The sequence below is a fragment of the Callorhinchus milii genome, unplaced genomic scaffold, assembly GCF_018977255.1.
Source record: "Callorhinchus milii isolate IMCB2004 unplaced genomic scaffold, IMCB_Cmil_1.0 Scaffold343, whole genome shotgun sequence".
Taxonomy (NCBI): domain Eukaryota; kingdom Metazoa; phylum Chordata; class Chondrichthyes; order Chimaeriformes; family Callorhinchidae; genus Callorhinchus; species Callorhinchus milii.
Window position 1 is genome coordinate 60,103 of NW_024705084.1, and position 16,878 is coordinate 76,980.

The window sequence follows — 16,878 nt, forward strand, 5'->3', positions numbered from 1 at the left end:
CCTCGCCTCGCTTTCAGGGTGACATCATCCTTGGTGACATCATCCGCAAACATGGGGTTAACTTCCACATGTATGCGGATGACACCCAACTCTACCTTTCCTCCTCTACTCTCAACTCCACGACCACCGATGTCCTGACAGCTGCCTGTCCGACATCGAGTCCTGGACGAGAGACAACTTTCTTCAGCTCAACGTGCGAAAAACCGAGGCCCTCCTGATTGGCTCACGTCAGCGCCTCCGCACCTCAGGCGCTGACACCATCAGCATCCAAGGCTGCACTCTCCACCTCTCAAAGCCAGTCAGGAACCTCGGCGTTTTGTTCGACCCTGAGCTGTCCTTTCTCCCTCACATCCGCACCACAACTGGCACCGCCTTCCATCACCTCCGGAATATCGCCAGATTACGGCACTACCTCACCCCTCACGCTGCTGAAACCCTGGTTCACGCCTTTGTCACCTCAAGGCTGGACTATGGGAACTCTCTCCTCGCCGGCCTTCCCGGCACCTCCTTCCACAAGCTGCAGGTCATTCAGAACTCTGCAGCTCGTGTACTGTCCCGCACCAGGCTTCGGGACCACATCACTCCCACCCTCGCTCGCCTCCACTGGCTCCCCATCCCCCAGAGGATTGATTTCAAGATCCTCATCCTCACCTACAAGGCCATTCACGGCCTTGCTCCCTCCTACCTCTCCAACCTACTATCCCCCTACCTACCTGCCCGTAACCTCCGTTCCTCTGGCTCCGGTCTGCTCCACGTCCCCCGCCCCAACCGCCCTACTATCGGTGGTCGGGCCTTCAGCCTCTCAGCCCCGAGGCTCTGGAACTCCATCCCCCAGTGCCTTCGCCTTGCTTCCTCCCTTTCCTCCTTCAAGGCCGGTCTCAAAACCTTTCTCTTTGACCGTGCCTTCAGCTCCCCTCTCGACTCTCTTCTCCCTCCTCGCTCCCTCCCTTCCCTCCCCTCACCCTGACCATTTCCCCCCTCCTCTCTCCCTCCCTTCCCTCCCCTCACCCTGACCATTTCCCCCCTGCTCGGGTCATGACCCAACTGTGCAGCGCCTTGGGACGTCCTCCTGACGTGAAAGGCGCTCTATAAATGGAATCTTGTTGTTGTTGTTGTTGTTGTTTCAGCCACTGCGCCCCGAAATTCTGGAACAGTCTTCCTCATTCCCTCCCTCCGCCTTGCCCCCTTCTTCCCCATCTTCAGGCCACGCCTGAAGACCTTGTAAATGCACGTTGCTGTTGTTACTCCTCTCAGTCACCCCGTTTCGCTTCCTGTTCCAACTCACTTAACTTGCTCGCGCTCTCGCCTCCCGAGTCAGAAAGTTGTGGGTTCAAATCCCTGCGCTGGGTGCCTTTTATCACAGAAGAAGGCCATTCGGCCCACCGGCTCTTTGAAAGAGCAACTCGTGCCACTCACCCACTCTTAACCCCAACTAATCCCACTCGCTCCCCTGCTAATTACCCCATAGTTCCTTTTCAAGTATATATCCAATTCCCTTTTGAGACACAGAGTGAGAGAGAGAGAGTGGGAGAGACTGAGGGAAGACAGTGACCGAGAGTAACACACTGTGTGTGTGTGTGTTGTAAGGAAGCAGTGATATGAGAGAGACAGATAGTGACAGAGAGTAACACTGTGTGTGTGTGTGTGTGTATATATATATATACTAACCCTCTGTGTGTGTATAAACAGTAATGCTGTTTGTGTGTGTATATATATATACACTAACCCTGTGTGTGTGTGTGTTTGTGCTTAGTGTGTGTGTGTATAAATAGTAACGCTGTGTGTGTGTGTGTGTGAGACAGGAAGCAGTGTATCGAGCTGGAGCAACAGTTTGATTTCCTGAAGGACCTGGTGGCTGCGGTACCCGACATGCAGGCCGACGTGGAGGAGAATCACACAGACAATGACAAGCTTCCCCGGCGGTGAGACACCCCTCCCCTAAAACCCCTCCTCCCTCCCTCCCTCCCAAGACCCCCCTCCCTCCCCTCAAACCTTGAGAGTGTGTGTGTGTGAGTGAGAGAGTGTGTGTGTGCGAATTTGAATATGTGTTTGAGTGAGTGTGTGTGTGCGTAGATGTGAGTGTGTGTGTGTCAGCCTCTCTGTGGTGCTGGGTGACTTCACGCTGTATGTTTGCCGTCCGCAGGGGGCGTAAACCCGGGTCCGGGCGCAGGACAAACGGGGGAGTGAGCGGCAAAGCCAAGGACAAGAAGCAGTCGAGCACGGAGTCTGAGCAGGAGGTGAGTGGGTTTACAGGGAGACAGCTCTGAGGGTGTGTGTGGGGTGGGGGGGGTGAGTGTGTGGTTGCATGTGTGAGAGGGTTGTGTGTGTATGTCTGTCCGTGTGGATGTCTGTGCGTGTGTGTGAGTGGATGAGTGTGATAGTGTGTGTGCGCTTCTCAAGTGTGTTTCTATGGGTGAACGCGTGCATATGTCCGGGTGTGAGCACATGTGTGTCTGCATACGTGTGTGTGTGAACATACAAACCCTCGCACACACTGCCATTAGCCATGGCAAAGTCACTCAAGCACTCCACACCGGTCAGGGGAGAGAGAGTTGGGTAGAGAGTGAGTGAGTTTTAGTTGACCCAGTGGGAGACTCACCTCTTCTCTACAGGAGGACTCTGAAGACAGTGAGACTGAGGAAGAGGATGGATCTCGATCGAGTGTGGACAAACCAACAGATCACATTCAGAGGTCAGTCTTCATCATCGTCGTCGTCATCATCATCTCTGCAGTTGACACAGCGCCTCTGGAACTCCATCCCACAGTCCCTCCGCCTCACCCTCTCCCTCCCTCCCTCCCTCGCCTCCTTCAAGGCCCCTCTCAAGGTCCCCCCTCTCCTCGACCAACCGGTCACCCTCCTACTCCAACCCTCCCTGCCCTCTACCCCCAACCCCCAGCTCGGGCTCCCCCCACCCCAAAAATAAACCCTGACTGTCCAGCGCCTTGGGATGTCCTCCCAGTGTCATTTACTGTTGTTGGAGTCGAGACGTCTCAAAGCGCTTCGCAGGATACGCTGTAAAGTGTAGTGACTGCGGACGAAACACGGCAGCCGATCGCAGTGTCCCCGCAAACGGTCGTGGGTCGAGTGACCAAATTACCATCGTTACGTTTGAAACAATATTTTTTTTTTTGTCTTCTCCGCAGCTCCTCGGAAGAGGCGTGCCTGCGCTTGACAGTGCCCCTGCCAGCCATGGCTGTGCCCGTCTCCTCGCTGCCCGCAATGCCAGTCAACACACCAGTCCCCGAGCCCATGGCCAGGGGGGCAGGTGAGGACGAGGAGGATGATTACGATTCATAGCTGCTTTTAAGACGTCTTGTCTCCCATCTTTCTCTTTTCTTATTCGTTTGTGTTGTTGGTGGTGGAGGACCATGGCGGGTGGGGGTGGGGGGAGAATGGGGGGGGGTTTATGTGTGGGTGTGTGAGTGCGCGTGAGAGTGAGAGAGAGAGCGTGTGTGTGTGTTTCAGAGTGTCTGCATGCGTGTAAGTTCAAGAGGGTGTGTGTGTGTGTGCGTGTTGGGGCGGATGAGTGTGTTAAGAGTTTGTGTTTCAGAGAGAGTGTTTGTGAGTGTGAGTGAGCGGGTGAGGGCGTCTGAGAGAAAGGGAGTGTGCGCGTGTGCATGAGTTTCCGAGTGTGAGTGACTGAGTATGTGTTTGGGAGAGAGAGAGAGAGAGAGTGTGAAGGGAGGGGCGATGGAGGCAGAAAAGCTGTTGATGTAATTTTCTTTCTCTACTGCCCTCGTCTGAATCCTTTAAGAAAATCCTTCCTGTTTATCTCTTTCTCCTCACCTCCCCCCCACCCTCCTCCCTCCCTCGCTCTCTCTCTCTCTCTCTCTCTCTCGGGGGAGGGATGGGGGGGGGGGCGCGGGTAAGTGGGATGTCCTCAGAGCTGAACTGACCCCACGGTTGTCATGTTTGGCAACGGGAATGTCAGAATGGAGCCAGCCCTCTGTGACGGTCTCTAGTCCCGGTTCCCGAGCCGGGAGAGGCCGCAGGATTCCAGGGCCAACCAGTCATGGCGGGGGCAGGGAATCCCCCCCCCCCCCCGCCGCCCCCCCCAACTCAGCTCCTGTTAAACCTGCAAGCGAGGCATGTGGTGTGTGTCTGTGAGTGTGTGTCTGTGTACATATATATAAATATAAACTTGAACGTGTTTGATTCCACCGTCTGTGTTCCTGCAGAGTCTTATCACGATTACCCTCGCGTTCGATCACGCCTTCGAGACGTCTCGAAGTGTAGTGACTGTGTGTTTTGCGGGCGAAACGCGGCAGCCGGTTCGCAGCCCAGCGACGTCCCCACAAACAGCCGTGGGTTGAGTGACCACATTTTTTTTTCTACGCGAAGGGCTTATTGCCTCCGGAAAGCCATCCGACAGTCGACTAACAAGCGGGTTCCTACTGACTGCTGGTAAACACAGGCGTGTGCGTGCGTGTGTGTATGTGTGTGGGGAGTAAGGAAACTAAGGTTTCGCCCTGTCCCGCCCGGGTGCTCTCACTCGCTCGCACGACTAAGCTCCAGGGCTCCACAGAATCTTTTAACATGCGACGACGTCCGTATAAAAATGAAATAGGTTTTACTGTTAAAAGGAAGACTTGCGTCGGGTGAATTAGAAGCTGATTCGGCAGACCGTGTCCGCGCCGTCGTTTGCGGACTCGAACACACACGTGGCAGGAGGCAGCGGAGGGCCTTCCTCACGCCAGCTGCTTCTCGGTTCGAGGGCCGGCCCGACGAGACCGAGATCCGTCCTGTGGGACAGCAACAAAACAAAAAGACTTTAACCAGATCATAATCATCCCCGGGGTTTGACCCAGCGCCTTATCGCATCTTCGAGACGCCTCAAACCTCCTCACGGGATGCACCGTCGAGCGTAGCGACTGTGTGTGGCGTGGGCCAGACGCGGCGGCTGATTGCGCCCGGCCACGTCCCCGCAAACAGCCGTGGAGCGCGCTTGCTCACTCTCACCGTTGAGCGTCTCGACTTCCAGCGGCTTGGATCCCAATCTGTTCCTCTGCGATCTCTTCCTTCCGCCTCTGCTCCTCGCCGGGATCTTCCTTCCTCGGCTCCTGGTCGCCGGCGTCCCACTCGAGGTCGATCACCTGAGAGCCTGGGTCTCCGGGCTCCGACTGAGCCAACCTGGTCACCAACTCTACGTCCAGGTTCAAGCCTTTGAGGAGATTGGTGAAGATTCGAGTGGCGTTGACCTGGGCGTCTCTCTGGTCCAGACGCACAAGAGAGACATTCAGACGAGAGGCCGACCACACCACAACATAACCAACGCATTACGTTGACACAGTGGGGCTTTCGGGAGGCAAAGAAGTGGGGGGGTGGGGGTGTAGGGGGTTAGGAGGTCACACAGACGTGTGTGTGTGTGTGGGTGGGTGGGTGGGTGGGTGGGGGGGGGAGGAGTAAGGAAACTTGCCTGAGGTTTTGCCTGACCTGACCCGCCCGGGAATCGAACCCGGGTCCTCCGGCTTGCGAGGCGAGGGGGTCTAACCCCTGAGCTTGAGACGGGGCTGGATTGAGGGGCTCCCACCCCCCCCACCCTCCCCCCTTCCCCCCACCCGTCTGCGTTCGCACCTGGGCTACTTTCTCGAAGAGGAATGGATATTTGGAGACGCGTGCTTTCATCTCCTTCAGCTCCGCTCGATACTGCGCCGCCTGCTCGCGGTCCCGCTTCCTGGGAACATACAAGAAACACGCTCTCTGCACACACGTGTTCCTGCCCCGCGTCCAGAGCCCCAACCCTCTTCGGGGTCTCCTCGGAGCCGAACCGGCCCTCGGTGAGGGTCTCCAGGAGGGGCCGCAGTGTTCCAGGGCGCACACTCCCTGCTGACGGCCTGGCTCGTGGGCAGGACCTGGAAGGGAATCCTCCCCCCCCTCTCCCCCCCACTCCCCCTTCCCAGCTCCTGTTAATCCCCGCAGCCGAAGCCCTCACGTCTTCGAGACGCCTCAAAGCGCTTCACGGGACACGCTGTCGTAGTGTAGTGACTGTGTGTTTTGCGGGCAAACACCCGTGGGACCGCATTCACCTGACGTCTCTTGTTACCGACCTGAAGATCTGCAGCTGGGTTTTAGCTCTGTTCTTCTTGTTTTTCTGCGTCTCGGAGAACGCAATTCGAGCCGCGATCTCCCTCTGCAACTTTCGCCTCTTCACCTGCTCCTTCTTCGCTCTCTCTCTCTCCTCCTGTTTCTTTCTCTCCGTCTCCTCCAGGTTTTTCCTGTGGAGGAGTTCAAATAATAATAATAATAATAATAATAATAGTAATAATAATCCTTGCATTTGACCCAGCGTCTAATCACCTCGCCGAGACGTCTCAAAAGCGCTCCCCCCGGGTTGTACTGTAAAGCGTAGTGACTGCGTGTTTCGCGGGCGAAACGCAGCAGACAATCGCGCACAGCGGCGGCCCCAGAAACAGTCGTGGGTTGAGTGACCAAATTATTATTTTTGACCGGACGCAGTCTCCTGACTTACCGCAAAAACTCTTGCCTCAGCTCCACCAGTTTGGTGATCTTCCCGATGCCAACGCTGGGAGCAGGTCTCAATCGGGACCTGGGGCTTGTCTTTGTGGCCTCCCCGGTAGGGTACGAGCTCGGGGGCTCCTGGGAGCTGGCTTCGGGCCCCTCTTTTCCCCGCAGCTGCTTCAGAAACCGCCTGGGTTGCGTCTCGAAGTCCGATTCCTTCTTCGCTCTCCCCTGCGTCGGTCTCTCCTTCTCGCCCGTCTTGCCCGCGCCGACTCGCGCCGTTAAATGCTTGCGTCGCTCCTCGAGCCTCAAACCTGGGTCGCCATCTGCCTTGGGCAAGGCCTGGGGGTCCGTGTGCTTCGCTCTGAACTCCTCCAAACACCAACCCTCCTTCCTCTGCCCCGGGGGGACGGACCCCACCGTCTCCTTGTCTGGCGATCGCTTCCTGGAGGCAGGGAGGGAGGCAAAGCGGGGGACAGGAGACCGACCTGGACTTGTTTCAAGGCCTTGGCTCAAGCCTTTCCCCGTCTGTTTCCTCTTTGCTTCCTGCTCGCCGTCTCCTTTGACCGTCCCATCCTCAGGCCTCGTCCCCTCTACCCCTTCCTTATCAAAGCCCTCGACGGAGGAGAAATCCTTCCCTTGACCGTCCATCGCTCTGTCTTTGGAGCCCGGGTCTGCCCGAGGGGCATAGCGATCCACAGAGAAACCTTTCCACATCCAGTGCAGAGGAGATTGACTCGCGCCATCCAAACTCTTTCCATCTACGGCAGCCTCCACCGCTTTTCCTAACGTCGTCTCCTCTCCCTCGATCTCCAGGCATTCAATCTTCAAGTCAGGGTAGACCTCACAAGCTTCTTTCTCTGCTCTTTCCAAAAAAAAAGAGAGATAATTCCTGGGATTATTCTCCTTAGAGCGAGAGAAGGTCGGGGTGGTGGGGGGGGGAGATTTAATGGAGCCGTTCGTTGAAAATTATTAGGGCTTTTGATACAGTAATAATAATCTTTGCATTTGATACAGCGCCTGATCGCGTCTTCGAGACGTCTCAAAGCGCTTCACGGGACGCGGTGCAAAGCGGAGTGACTGTGTGGTTTGCGGACGTCCCACAAACGAGAGTAAAGCGCTCTCTACACTGTTCGTCCGTCCGTCCACACTTCCCCGGGGTCAGGGTTAGAGACACAGTAAAGCTCCCTCTACGCCTCGGCCCTCCTCCCCCCCCCCCCACACCCCCAGCTTGGTGTCGTGCTCAGCCACTGTCAAGCGCTACCCTGCTCGAGGGGCGCTGTTGTTGTTGTTGTTGTTGTTACGTACTTCAGGCGGGAGCTCTCCACGTCTGCCGTAGCCTCTGCAGGAAGAGTGTCTCTGATTGGGGATTCGGACATAGGCTCCACATGGCTACACTTCTTCTCCTCGTCTTCCTCACCTGGAGACTAACAACAACAACAACAACAACGCACGACATTTACACGGAGCCTTTCCCTTCGGGAGGACATCCCAAGGCGCTGGACAGTCGGGGATTTGCACCCGAGTTTGTGGGGGGGGGGGATTTCAAAAATCCTAATCATTTGGTCCCTTCAACCCACCCCTATTTGTAGGGGGGGACGTCGCTGGGCGCAATTGGCTGCCGCGCTTCGGCCCACGCGAGGCACACAGTCGCTACGCTTCCCGGCGCATCCTGCGAAGCGCTTTGAGACGTCTCGGCGACGTGGCAAGGCGCCGCGCGCGATAACAACAGTCCTCCCATCTGACCCGGCGCCTCGTCACGTCTTCGAGACGTCTCAAAGCGCTTCACAGGATACACTGTAAAGTGTAGTCGCGGATTGAGCGACCATTTTATTATGGTTTTTTTGGGGGGGTGGGGGGGGGAGGAGGGATTATTACCCCTGGAAAGTGATCCGCCAATCCACTAATTTAAGCGGGTTCCTACTTACTGCTGGTGAACAGAGGAGTGTGTGTGTGTATGTGTCTATGTCTGTGGGGGTGTGGGGGGTAAGGAAAATTGCCCAAGGTTTCGGCCTAACCTGACCCACCCGGGAATCGAACCCGGGTCCCTCTGGCTCGCGAGGTGAGGGGTCTAACCCCTGAGCTACAGGAACTGTGGGGTGCGAGGCGAGGGGTCTAACCCCTGAGCTACAGGGGCTGTGGGGTGCGAGGGGAGGGGTCTAACCCCCTGAGCTACAGGGGCTGTGGGGTGGGGGGCGAGGGGTCTAACCCCTGAGCTACAGGGGCTGTGGGGTGGGGGGCGAGGGGTCTAACCCCCTGAGCTACAGGGGCTGTGGCTCCCTGAGCTACAGGGGCTGTGGGGTGCGAGGGGAGGGGTCTAACCCCCTGAGCTACAGGGGCTGTGGGGTGCGAGGGGAGGGGTCTAACCCCCTGAGCTACAGGGGCTGTGGGGGTGCGAGGGGGAGGGGTCTAACCCCCTGAGCTACAGGGGCTGTGGGGTGGGGGGCGAGGAGGGGTCTAACCCCCTGAGCTACAGGGGCTGGTGGGTGGGGGGCGAGGGGAGGGGTCTAACCCCCTGAGCTACAGGGGCTGTGGGGTGGGGTGCGAGGGGAGGGGTCTAACCCCCTGAGCTACAGGGTCATCCAAGGACCGCTCTTAAGGGTTATCAGAATAATGGGGGCATCGGCCGACCTCGATCCCCGCCGCAAAGAGAGACTGGAGGTAGGACATCATGTCCTGGTGCGGGGCGGCCTGTGGGCGAGTTGGAAGGCGGCCCGCGGGCCGCGTGTAGGCCATCACGCATTGGTTCCTGAACACAGACCGTCTGTGGGGCGACCACATGGTCAGCGGAGTGGGAAGAGAGGTGGTGGTGGTGATGGGGGGGGGCGGGGCGCCGTCTGGTGCGCATGCGCGGCGTCCTCCCGTCGCCAGGCAACCGCCGGGATCCCCCGTTCCCATTGTGTCCATTTCAGGCTCCGCCCCTTTAAAGGTGCACTGCTCTTAAAGGCGCCCCGGTTTCCCATTCCTGTCGGCCTAATTGACCCCCCAAAATGTTTCGATTACTCTTATTTTTAGCTAAACACACACACACATACACACACATATATATATGTGTTTATATCCTTTTGCAAGGGGATGGGGGCACATTTTTGAAGATGCCGATAAGAATAATCCTTGCATTTGAACCAGCGCCCTATCAGGTCTTCGAGACGTCTCAAAAGCGCTTCGAGGGATACACTGTGAAGTGTAGTAACTGTGTTTTGTGGGATATGGGCATACTTGCAAGCATTAGGGGGAAATTTGCGAGGATTATGGGGTAAGAGTGGGGGGAGTGGGGACTGGTCGGTAGCTCTATCAAAGGTCTGGCATGGGTTTGATGAGCCGAATGGCCTCCTCCTGTGCTGTAAGATTTTCTGCGATTCTATGATCAATTAGAATGATAACAGTAAATTCAGTCACTTCAGTCCACGACTGTTCGCGTGCGCGCGCGGGGAACGGGGGTGGGGGGGAGACTGTGCCCGCCCAGCACGCAACGGCCGCCACGCTCGATAAGAGCGGTCCCGTGAAGCGCTGGGGGTACAAACGCCAGGATTATTATTATTATTATTAATAATTTTATTAAGGGGTGGGATTGGGGCTCGTGTGCAGTTCCTCCACCGGGACACCAGGAGTGATGACGTTCCCGCGAGCGGTGAAAGGGGGCAGTTAGTTATGGTCCCACCGAACTTGACCCCCTGAATGCGTCGAAAGAGGAGGGATTTTGTGCGTCGTCGAAGGTGAAGAGCGGGGAGACGGCGTCGACTGACTCCGGGCGCGCGGGGTCTCGGCTCACTCTCCGGCGCAGCGCTGGGGGGTGGGGGGGGGGGCAGGAGAGAGTGAGAGTGAGAAAGAGAGTGAGAGAGAGAGAGAGAAAAAGCGACTGACTCGTTGTCGGAGACTCCGTCCTTCGGATGGGACATTAAACCGTCCACACTCCCCCAGGATTTCTCGTGGCGCTGTCGGGGGGGGGTGGGTGGGTGTGGGGGGGAAAGAAGGGAGTTTTTCTCTCTCTCTCTTCCCCCCACCGCTCTCTCTCTCTCTCTCTCTCTTTCTCCCCCTCCCTCCACCCCTCTCTCTCTCTCTCTCAGGATCCTGGCCGTTTCGTGGGGCTGTTCGCGGGGACGTCGCCGGGCGCAATCGGCCGCCGCGTTCCTGCCCCGCAAAACACACAGTCACTACACAGCGTTAACCCGCCGCCCCCCCCCCCCCAGCCACCACCCCCTCCGCCGCCAACGACGTGATAAGCAGCGCTGGTAGTCCTCGCGTTCGAACCCAGCGCCTGGTCGGATGCCGCGAGGCCTCTCAAAGCGCCTCACGGGACTACGCTGCGAAGGGTAGTGACTGTACGTTTTGCGGGCGAAACGGGTGCGACCGAGACGAACGCAAGGGTTATTATATCTCTTGTTCCCCTTTCCTTCTCCCCCCCTTCTTCCCCTCCCCTAGGGGACAGACATGAAGCTGTCATGTGGATTGCGAAAGACTTGTGTGCTCTTAGGGGGCATCTTGTTGCTGTTGGTGATCCGTTGGGGTTGGCACCGGACAGAGTCGCTGGGGGACGAGTGCCAGGCTAACGCCTTCTGGAACGTGGAGCAGCGGCAAATGGAGCGGGAGGGGGAGAGGAGGCCGGAGGGAACCGGGGAGCGAGCGAGCAGCTGCCGGGGAGATCCGTCCGTGGCCCAAAACGTGGTCGGCTTCTGCTCGTTCCCGCAGCAGATGAGGGACTTCCTGCTTTACCGGAGGTGCCGGGCTTTCCCGGTCCTCATGGAACCCTCCGAATCTTGCCGGCACCGTCCCTCCCTCCTCCTGGTCATCAAGTCCCGGCCCCCGCACTTCGAGAACCGCCAGGCCATCCGCCAGTCCTGGGGGGGGCTGCGAAAAACGGGGGACGTGACGTTGGGGCGGGTGTTTCTCCTGGGGGAGCAAGGCAAGGCCGACCACTACCCCGACTTGTCTCGGCTCCTGGCGGTGGAGCAAAGGGAGTTCGGGGACCTGTTGCAGTGGGGCTTCCGAGACACGTTCTTCAACCTGACCCTCAAGGAGATACTGTTCCAGCGCTGGCTGGCGGAGCGCTGCCCCGGCCCTCGCTACATCTTCAAGGGGGACGACGACGTCTTCGTCAACACCGACCGGATGCTCGACTACGTGCTGGGCTTGGGCCGGAGGCAGAGGAGGAACCTGTTCGTCGGGGACACCATCTTGGACGCCCTGCCCTCCCGTGACCTCCGGCAGAAGTACTACATCCCTCGGGCGTTCTACGCCGGGAGCTACCCGCCTTACGCCGGGGGTGCCGGGGTTCTGTTCTCCGCGGACCTGGCGAGGAGGCTCCTCTGGGTCTCGGCTCAGGTCCCCCTCTTCCCCATCGACGACGTCTACGTGGGGATGTGCCTCTCCCGCCTGGGGGTCGCCCCCCAAAGGCACGAGGGCTTCCGGAGTTTCGGGATTGCCGAGCGCAACAAGTGGGACGTGTGCACTTACCGGCAGCTGCTTGTGGTTCACAGACGCACCCCCCACGAGATGATCCGCCTCTGGATCTCCATCCGTCAACACAACCGTACCTGCCCCCCGCCGAAGGTGGGGGATCACAGGAGCAGGAGGAGGCCAATCAGCCCCCCCCCCCTCAACCCCCACCGCCCCCCCCCCCCGCCCACCTCGAGCCTGTTCCGGCTGTTCTGTTAAGATCATGGCTGATCTGTACCCCGACTCTCTCTCTGTGTGGCTCTCACTCACTCTCTCAGTCACTCTTTCTCTCACTCTCTCATTCACTCGCTCACTCATTCTCTCGCTCCCTCCCTCACTCACTCTCGGTCTCTCTCTCTTTCTCTCAGTCTCTCTCTCTCTCTCTCTCTCTCACTCACTCTCTCTCTCTAGGAACAGGAGGAGGCCATTCAACCCCTTGAGCCTGTTCCGCCATTCTACTAGATCTCAGTTGATCTGTACCTCAACTTTCTGCCTCTCTTTCTCAGGCTCTCACTCACTCACTCCCTCTCCCTCTCTAACTCAGTTTCTTTCTCTCTCTCTCTCTAGGCACAAAGGAACACGAGAATAGGATGAGGCCATTCAGCCCCTCGAGCCTGTTCCATCACTCTACTAGTTGGCTGATCTGTACCTCAACTCCAATTACCCGCCTTTGCCCCATATCCCTTGATACCCTTGACTGGTCCACCTCAGTCTGGACAACGTGAAGGGATCCAGTCATAATCCACAGCCTTTTGGGGGAGGGAGAGAGTTCCAGATTCCCCTTTGGGGGGATTTCTGCCCCCGATTTCACTCCTGGCTCTGATTTTCAGATGATGCCCCCCACCCCCCCCCACCACCCCTTTGTTCTGATTTTTCCACCTCCACCCACCAGAGCAAATAGTTTCTCTGCAGCTTCTCCATCGAAAGTTCTTTCTTGATCGATGAGAATTTCTCTGCAATAAAAAATTCCATTCTCGAGATTTGACAACTTATTTGTTCTGAAGTTCCAACTGCAGTCAGAGTCCGATCCTCGCAAAACCAGAGGACCCGGGTTCACGTCGGGAGGACGTCCCGAGGCGCTGGACAGTTGGGTCGGGACCCGAGCATTGGGGGGGGAAATGGTCAGGGTGAGGGGAGGGAAGGGAAGGGAGGGAGCGAGGAGGGGGTAGAGAGTCGAGAGGGGAGCTGAAGGCACGGTCGAAGAGAGAATAATCCCTTCAAAAAATAATAATGTGGTCACTCAACCCACGGCTGTTTTTGGGTGGTCGCTGTGCGCAATTGGCTGCCGCGTTTCGCCCACAAAATACACAGTCACTACACTTCCTGTGAAGCGCTTTGAGATGTCTCGAAGACGTGACAAGGCTCTGTAATCGAAGGCGAGGATTACTATGATTACACGTTATGTACTATACACTGTGACTTTTTAAGTAACACACAATTTTTTTGATTTAATCTAACAATAATAAAAATAATACATTCGTTATCGTTCTATTTGCTATTTGAATTATAGTAATTATTGTGTATTATTACTATTATAGAAGTATCACAATTGTTATGTTATCATTATAATTGTATAATTATTCATTGATTATTATAATTATGTATTATTACTATATATCTTTATTATTACATGGTTATTACTATTATATCATTATTATACGTATTACTATTACTATACTATAAGTATTACTATTATATCATTATTAAATGATTATTACTATTAAATCATTATTCTATATTACTATATTATTAATAAATGATCATTACTATATTATTATTAAATGATTACTATGATATTATTATTAAATGATCATTAGTATTATATTATTAATAAATGATCATTACTATTATATTATTATTAAATGATCACTATTATATCATTATTATTATTTTGTGACAATTGTGTCATTGTTGCAATTGTATAAATCATGACAACCATTATTTATATTATTATATTATTATTTTTTTTATTATTATTAATATCATTCCGATACCATTTGCCATAACAATAGAGGTGACTGTGAGAACTCGTGTGGCGCAAATCTCAGGAGGAGCAATATTGGGTCGTGGACGCGAAAGGGGGGGGGACAAGCTCGCTTTAAGAGGCAGCGGAAGTGGGGCGGTCGGACGGAAGTGGGCGACAACCGGAAGTGAACTGTCTTGGCGGCCGCCATGTTGTTTTGATGGGATCCTCCAAGAAGCACAAGGAGCGGGAACGGGCCGTGGACGATGGCGGCGGCGGTGGTGGCGGCGGCGGTGGGGCCGTGGCCCGGCACAAGAAACACAAGCACAAGGAGCGGGGCGACCGGCGGAAGCGGAGGAGCCGGAGCCGCTCCCGGGAGCGGGGGGACCAGCAGCAGCAGCAGCAGCAGCAGCCGCAGCGGCGGCGGCCGTTGGAGCGGGAGCGGGACCGGGAGCGAGAGCGCAGGCCCGAGTCCGAGCGGAGGCTCAAGCGCGAGAGGCCGGACGAGGAAGGTGCGGTGCGGTGCGAGGCGGTGCGGGGACGCAAAACAATCTCGTGCGAACGGTTTAACGGGGCGGGCGGGCGTGAGAAAAAAAAATGGACGCCCACTGCGCGCGCAGGCGGGCGGGCGGGCGCGACGCGCTCACGCGCATGCGCGCGCGGGCGGTTGACGTCGCACCGGCCCCTCCACCCGCGCGGGCGGGCGGGCGGGAAAACCGAGCCGCGCGGGCGGGCGCCGCACCAACCCAACACCTCATTGGTAATCGGTGATCAATATATGTCGACTGTTGAGAGAGTGCGATCAATAACAACCGGAGAGCGTTGTCTCGGTCGATCGCGTCAACGCCGACAGTCGATACTTAATCGATTAATGATCGATCACTGGAATGATAACCAATACTATTGACAATAATGTTAATAATAATCGATACCATTAACAATAATGTTAATGATAATCGATACTATTCACAATAATGTTAATAAATAATCGATACCATTAACAATAATGTTAATGATAATCGATACTATTAACAATAATGTTAATAAATAATCGATACCATTAACAATAATGTTAATGATAATCGATACCATTAACAATAATGTTAATGATAATCGATACTATTAACAATAATGTTAATAAATAATCGATACCATTAACAATAATGTTAATGATAATCGATACTATTAACAATAATGTTAATAATAATCGATACTATTCACAATAATGTTAATAAATAATCGATACCATTAACAATAATGTTAATGATAATCGATACTATTAACAATAACAATCCATAATAATCAATGATGTTAACAGTAATCGATACCGTTATCAACGATAATCGGTAATAATCAATAATAACAATGGAGACTAAACACTATTAATAATAATCAATAATAATAATTCATAATAACGATGACTAACGACGACGACGATGATAATAACGGTCCCGGGGGGTGGGGGGGGGTGTGACCCGGCGCCCGATTGCGTCGTCGGGACGTCTCAAAGCCCTTCGCGGGACACGGCATCGAGCGTAGTGACTGTGCGCGGGTGTTTTGCGGGCGGAGACGCGCACAGTCACTACACTACACGTCCCCACAAACAGCCGCGGAACTAAGTGATCCCATTATTATTATCAGTAGTAGTAGTAGTAGTAGTTTTTGGTCACTTCAACCCCTCCCAACCCCAAACCCCCCCCCCCACCACCGGCTGTTTGTGGGGCCGTCGCCGGCCGCGGTCGGCTGCCCGGGTTTCCGCCCGCGAAACACCCGCGCACAGTCACTACGCTCGACGGCGTGTCCCGTGAAGCGCTTTGAGACGTCTCGACAGCGTTGATCAAACGCCGGGACTGTTATTGTTATTATTATTATTATTATTATCGCAAGAAACAGAGCCTTGAGGTCAGACCCTCTTCTACCCTCCACCCTCCCTACCTCCCACCCCCCTCTCCCACCCCCACCCCCTCCCCCACAGCCCCTCCTGATCCCAACCCCGCAACTGGGGTCCAAACCCCAGTCTCTCTGTTGAGCGAACGCCGTGCGAATGTCCCGCGCTGTTGCGGTTGATCTGATGTCCGTGTATTTATATCTCTTTTTCTCCCCCCCACCCCCACCCCCCCCCCACCCCTCTTCTCTCCATCCTAAAGGTCCCACGGGGCCGAAGTCCGCAGGGGGCGATGCTTCCCTCAGCGTAGAAGAAACCAAGTGAGTGAATAAGTCTTCACGGTTTGGGGGGGTGGGGGGGGGGTTAAACGGGCGAGAGAATTATTTGGGGGGGGCGCGGGGAGGGTCTGGAGGGGTTGGTGGGGAAGCTGTTTGCTGGGGGAAACCCAAACGCACAGTCACTACGGTGTGCCCCAGACGTCTCGAAGCCGTGATGAATGAGGATTATTCCTATTTTCCACCAATAAAAGCCTCCTAACTCTGGGCTCCGTCCGTCTCTCTCTCTCTCTCTCTCTCTCTCTCTCCCCCACCCCCTTCCCCCCCAAACCCCCCCCTCCCCCCCCCCCCCCGCAGCAAACTCCGAGCCAAACTCGGCCTGAAACCTTTGGAAGTCAACGAGACCAAAAAAGGTGAGTGCGGAACGAGAGGTGGGTCTGTATTTACCTCCTCCCCCCACCACACACACACACACACCCGCCAGAAACCGTCCAGTGGTTCGTCCACATTGCCCCCCCCCCCCACACAAACTGTGCCCCACGCAGCCAAACTCCACCCGACCACCGCAAAGCACACAGTCACTACACGCTGTGCATTAAACCTCCTGGTGACTGTATTTCTCTTCGTCTCTCTTTTTCTGTGTCTGTGTGTGTCTCTGTCTGCCTTCTCCCTCTGTGTGTGTGTGTGTCTCACTCTCTGTCTGCCTTCTCCCTGTGTGTGTGTGTGTGTCTCCCTCTCCCTGTCTGCCTGTCGCTGTATGTGTGTGTCTCACTCTCTCTATCTGCCTTCTCCCTCTGTCTGTCTGTCTGTCTGTCTGTCTGTCTGTCTGTCTGTCTGTCTGTCTGTCTGTCTGTCTGT

At 55.5% G+C, this 16,878-nt stretch overlaps 4 protein-coding genes across 4 annotated transcripts; 3 read left to right on the top strand and 1 right to left on the bottom strand.

Moving 5' to 3' along the window:
* Window positions 1-1,802: 1,802 nt before the first annotated feature.
* On the top strand, window positions 1,803-3,375 carry drap1 (DR1-associated protein 1 (negative cofactor 2 alpha); the record flags this gene model as incomplete). The annotated part of the gene is given in 4 exon segments (XM_007885731.1): window positions 1,803-1,922; window positions 2,144-2,237; window positions 2,613-2,692; window positions 3,146-3,375. Coding segments are annotated over 4 exon segments (448 nt in total), but the record flags the coding sequence as incomplete, so codon positions are not given.
* A 1,063-nt stretch (window positions 3,376-4,438) lies between these two features.
* On the bottom strand, window positions 4,439-9,359 carry LOC103173065. The gene is made up of 7 exons (XM_042346148.1): window positions 9,093-9,359; window positions 7,770-7,888; window positions 6,472-7,326; window positions 6,050-6,217; window positions 5,577-5,676; window positions 4,962-5,212; window positions 4,439-4,744 (listed from the first exon to the last, which is right to left on the bottom strand). The coding sequence occupies exons 1-7, from the start codon at window positions 9,357-9,359 to the stop codon at window positions 4,606-4,608; spliced, it is 1,899 nt and encodes a 632-aa protein (XP_042202082.1). The 3' UTR covers window positions 4,439-4,605.
* Window positions 9,360-11,120: 1,761 nt separating this feature from the next.
* On the top strand, window positions 11,121-12,530 carry LOC103173573 (N-acetyllactosaminide beta-1,3-N-acetylglucosaminyltransferase 2-like; the record flags this gene model as incomplete). Its single annotated transcript, XM_042346149.1, has 2 exons — window positions 11,121-12,011; window positions 12,465-12,530. Coding segments are annotated over 2 exons (918 nt in total), but the record flags the coding sequence as incomplete, so codon positions are not given.
* Window positions 12,531-14,021: 1,491 nt separating this feature from the next.
* Window positions 14,022-16,517, top strand: LOC121852044 (U4/U6.U5 tri-snRNP-associated protein 1-like; the record flags this gene model as incomplete). Its single annotated transcript, XM_042346150.1, has 3 exons — window positions 14,022-14,372; window positions 16,008-16,065; window positions 16,378-16,517. Coding segments are annotated over exons 1-3 (490 nt in total), but the record flags the coding sequence as incomplete, so codon positions are not given.
* Between the last annotated feature and the right edge of the window lie 361 nt (window positions 16,518-16,878).

Bases quoted from the DNA above. Each gene is read 5' to 3' on its own strand.
- LOC103173065 (XM_042346148.1), bottom strand. From the start codon at position 9,359: ATGGGAACGGGGGATCCCGGCGGTTGCCTGGCGACGGGAGGACGCCGC. The intron at 5,677-6,049 runs GTCGGTAACAAG...GTATGTTCCCAG, and splicing joins ACCCAGCTGCAGATCTTCAG to GAAGCGGGACCGCGAGCAGG. The intron at 5,213-5,576 runs GTGCGAACGCAG...CGTCTGGACCAG, and splicing joins TCTTCGAGAAAGTAGCCCAG to AGAGACGCCCAGGTCAACGC.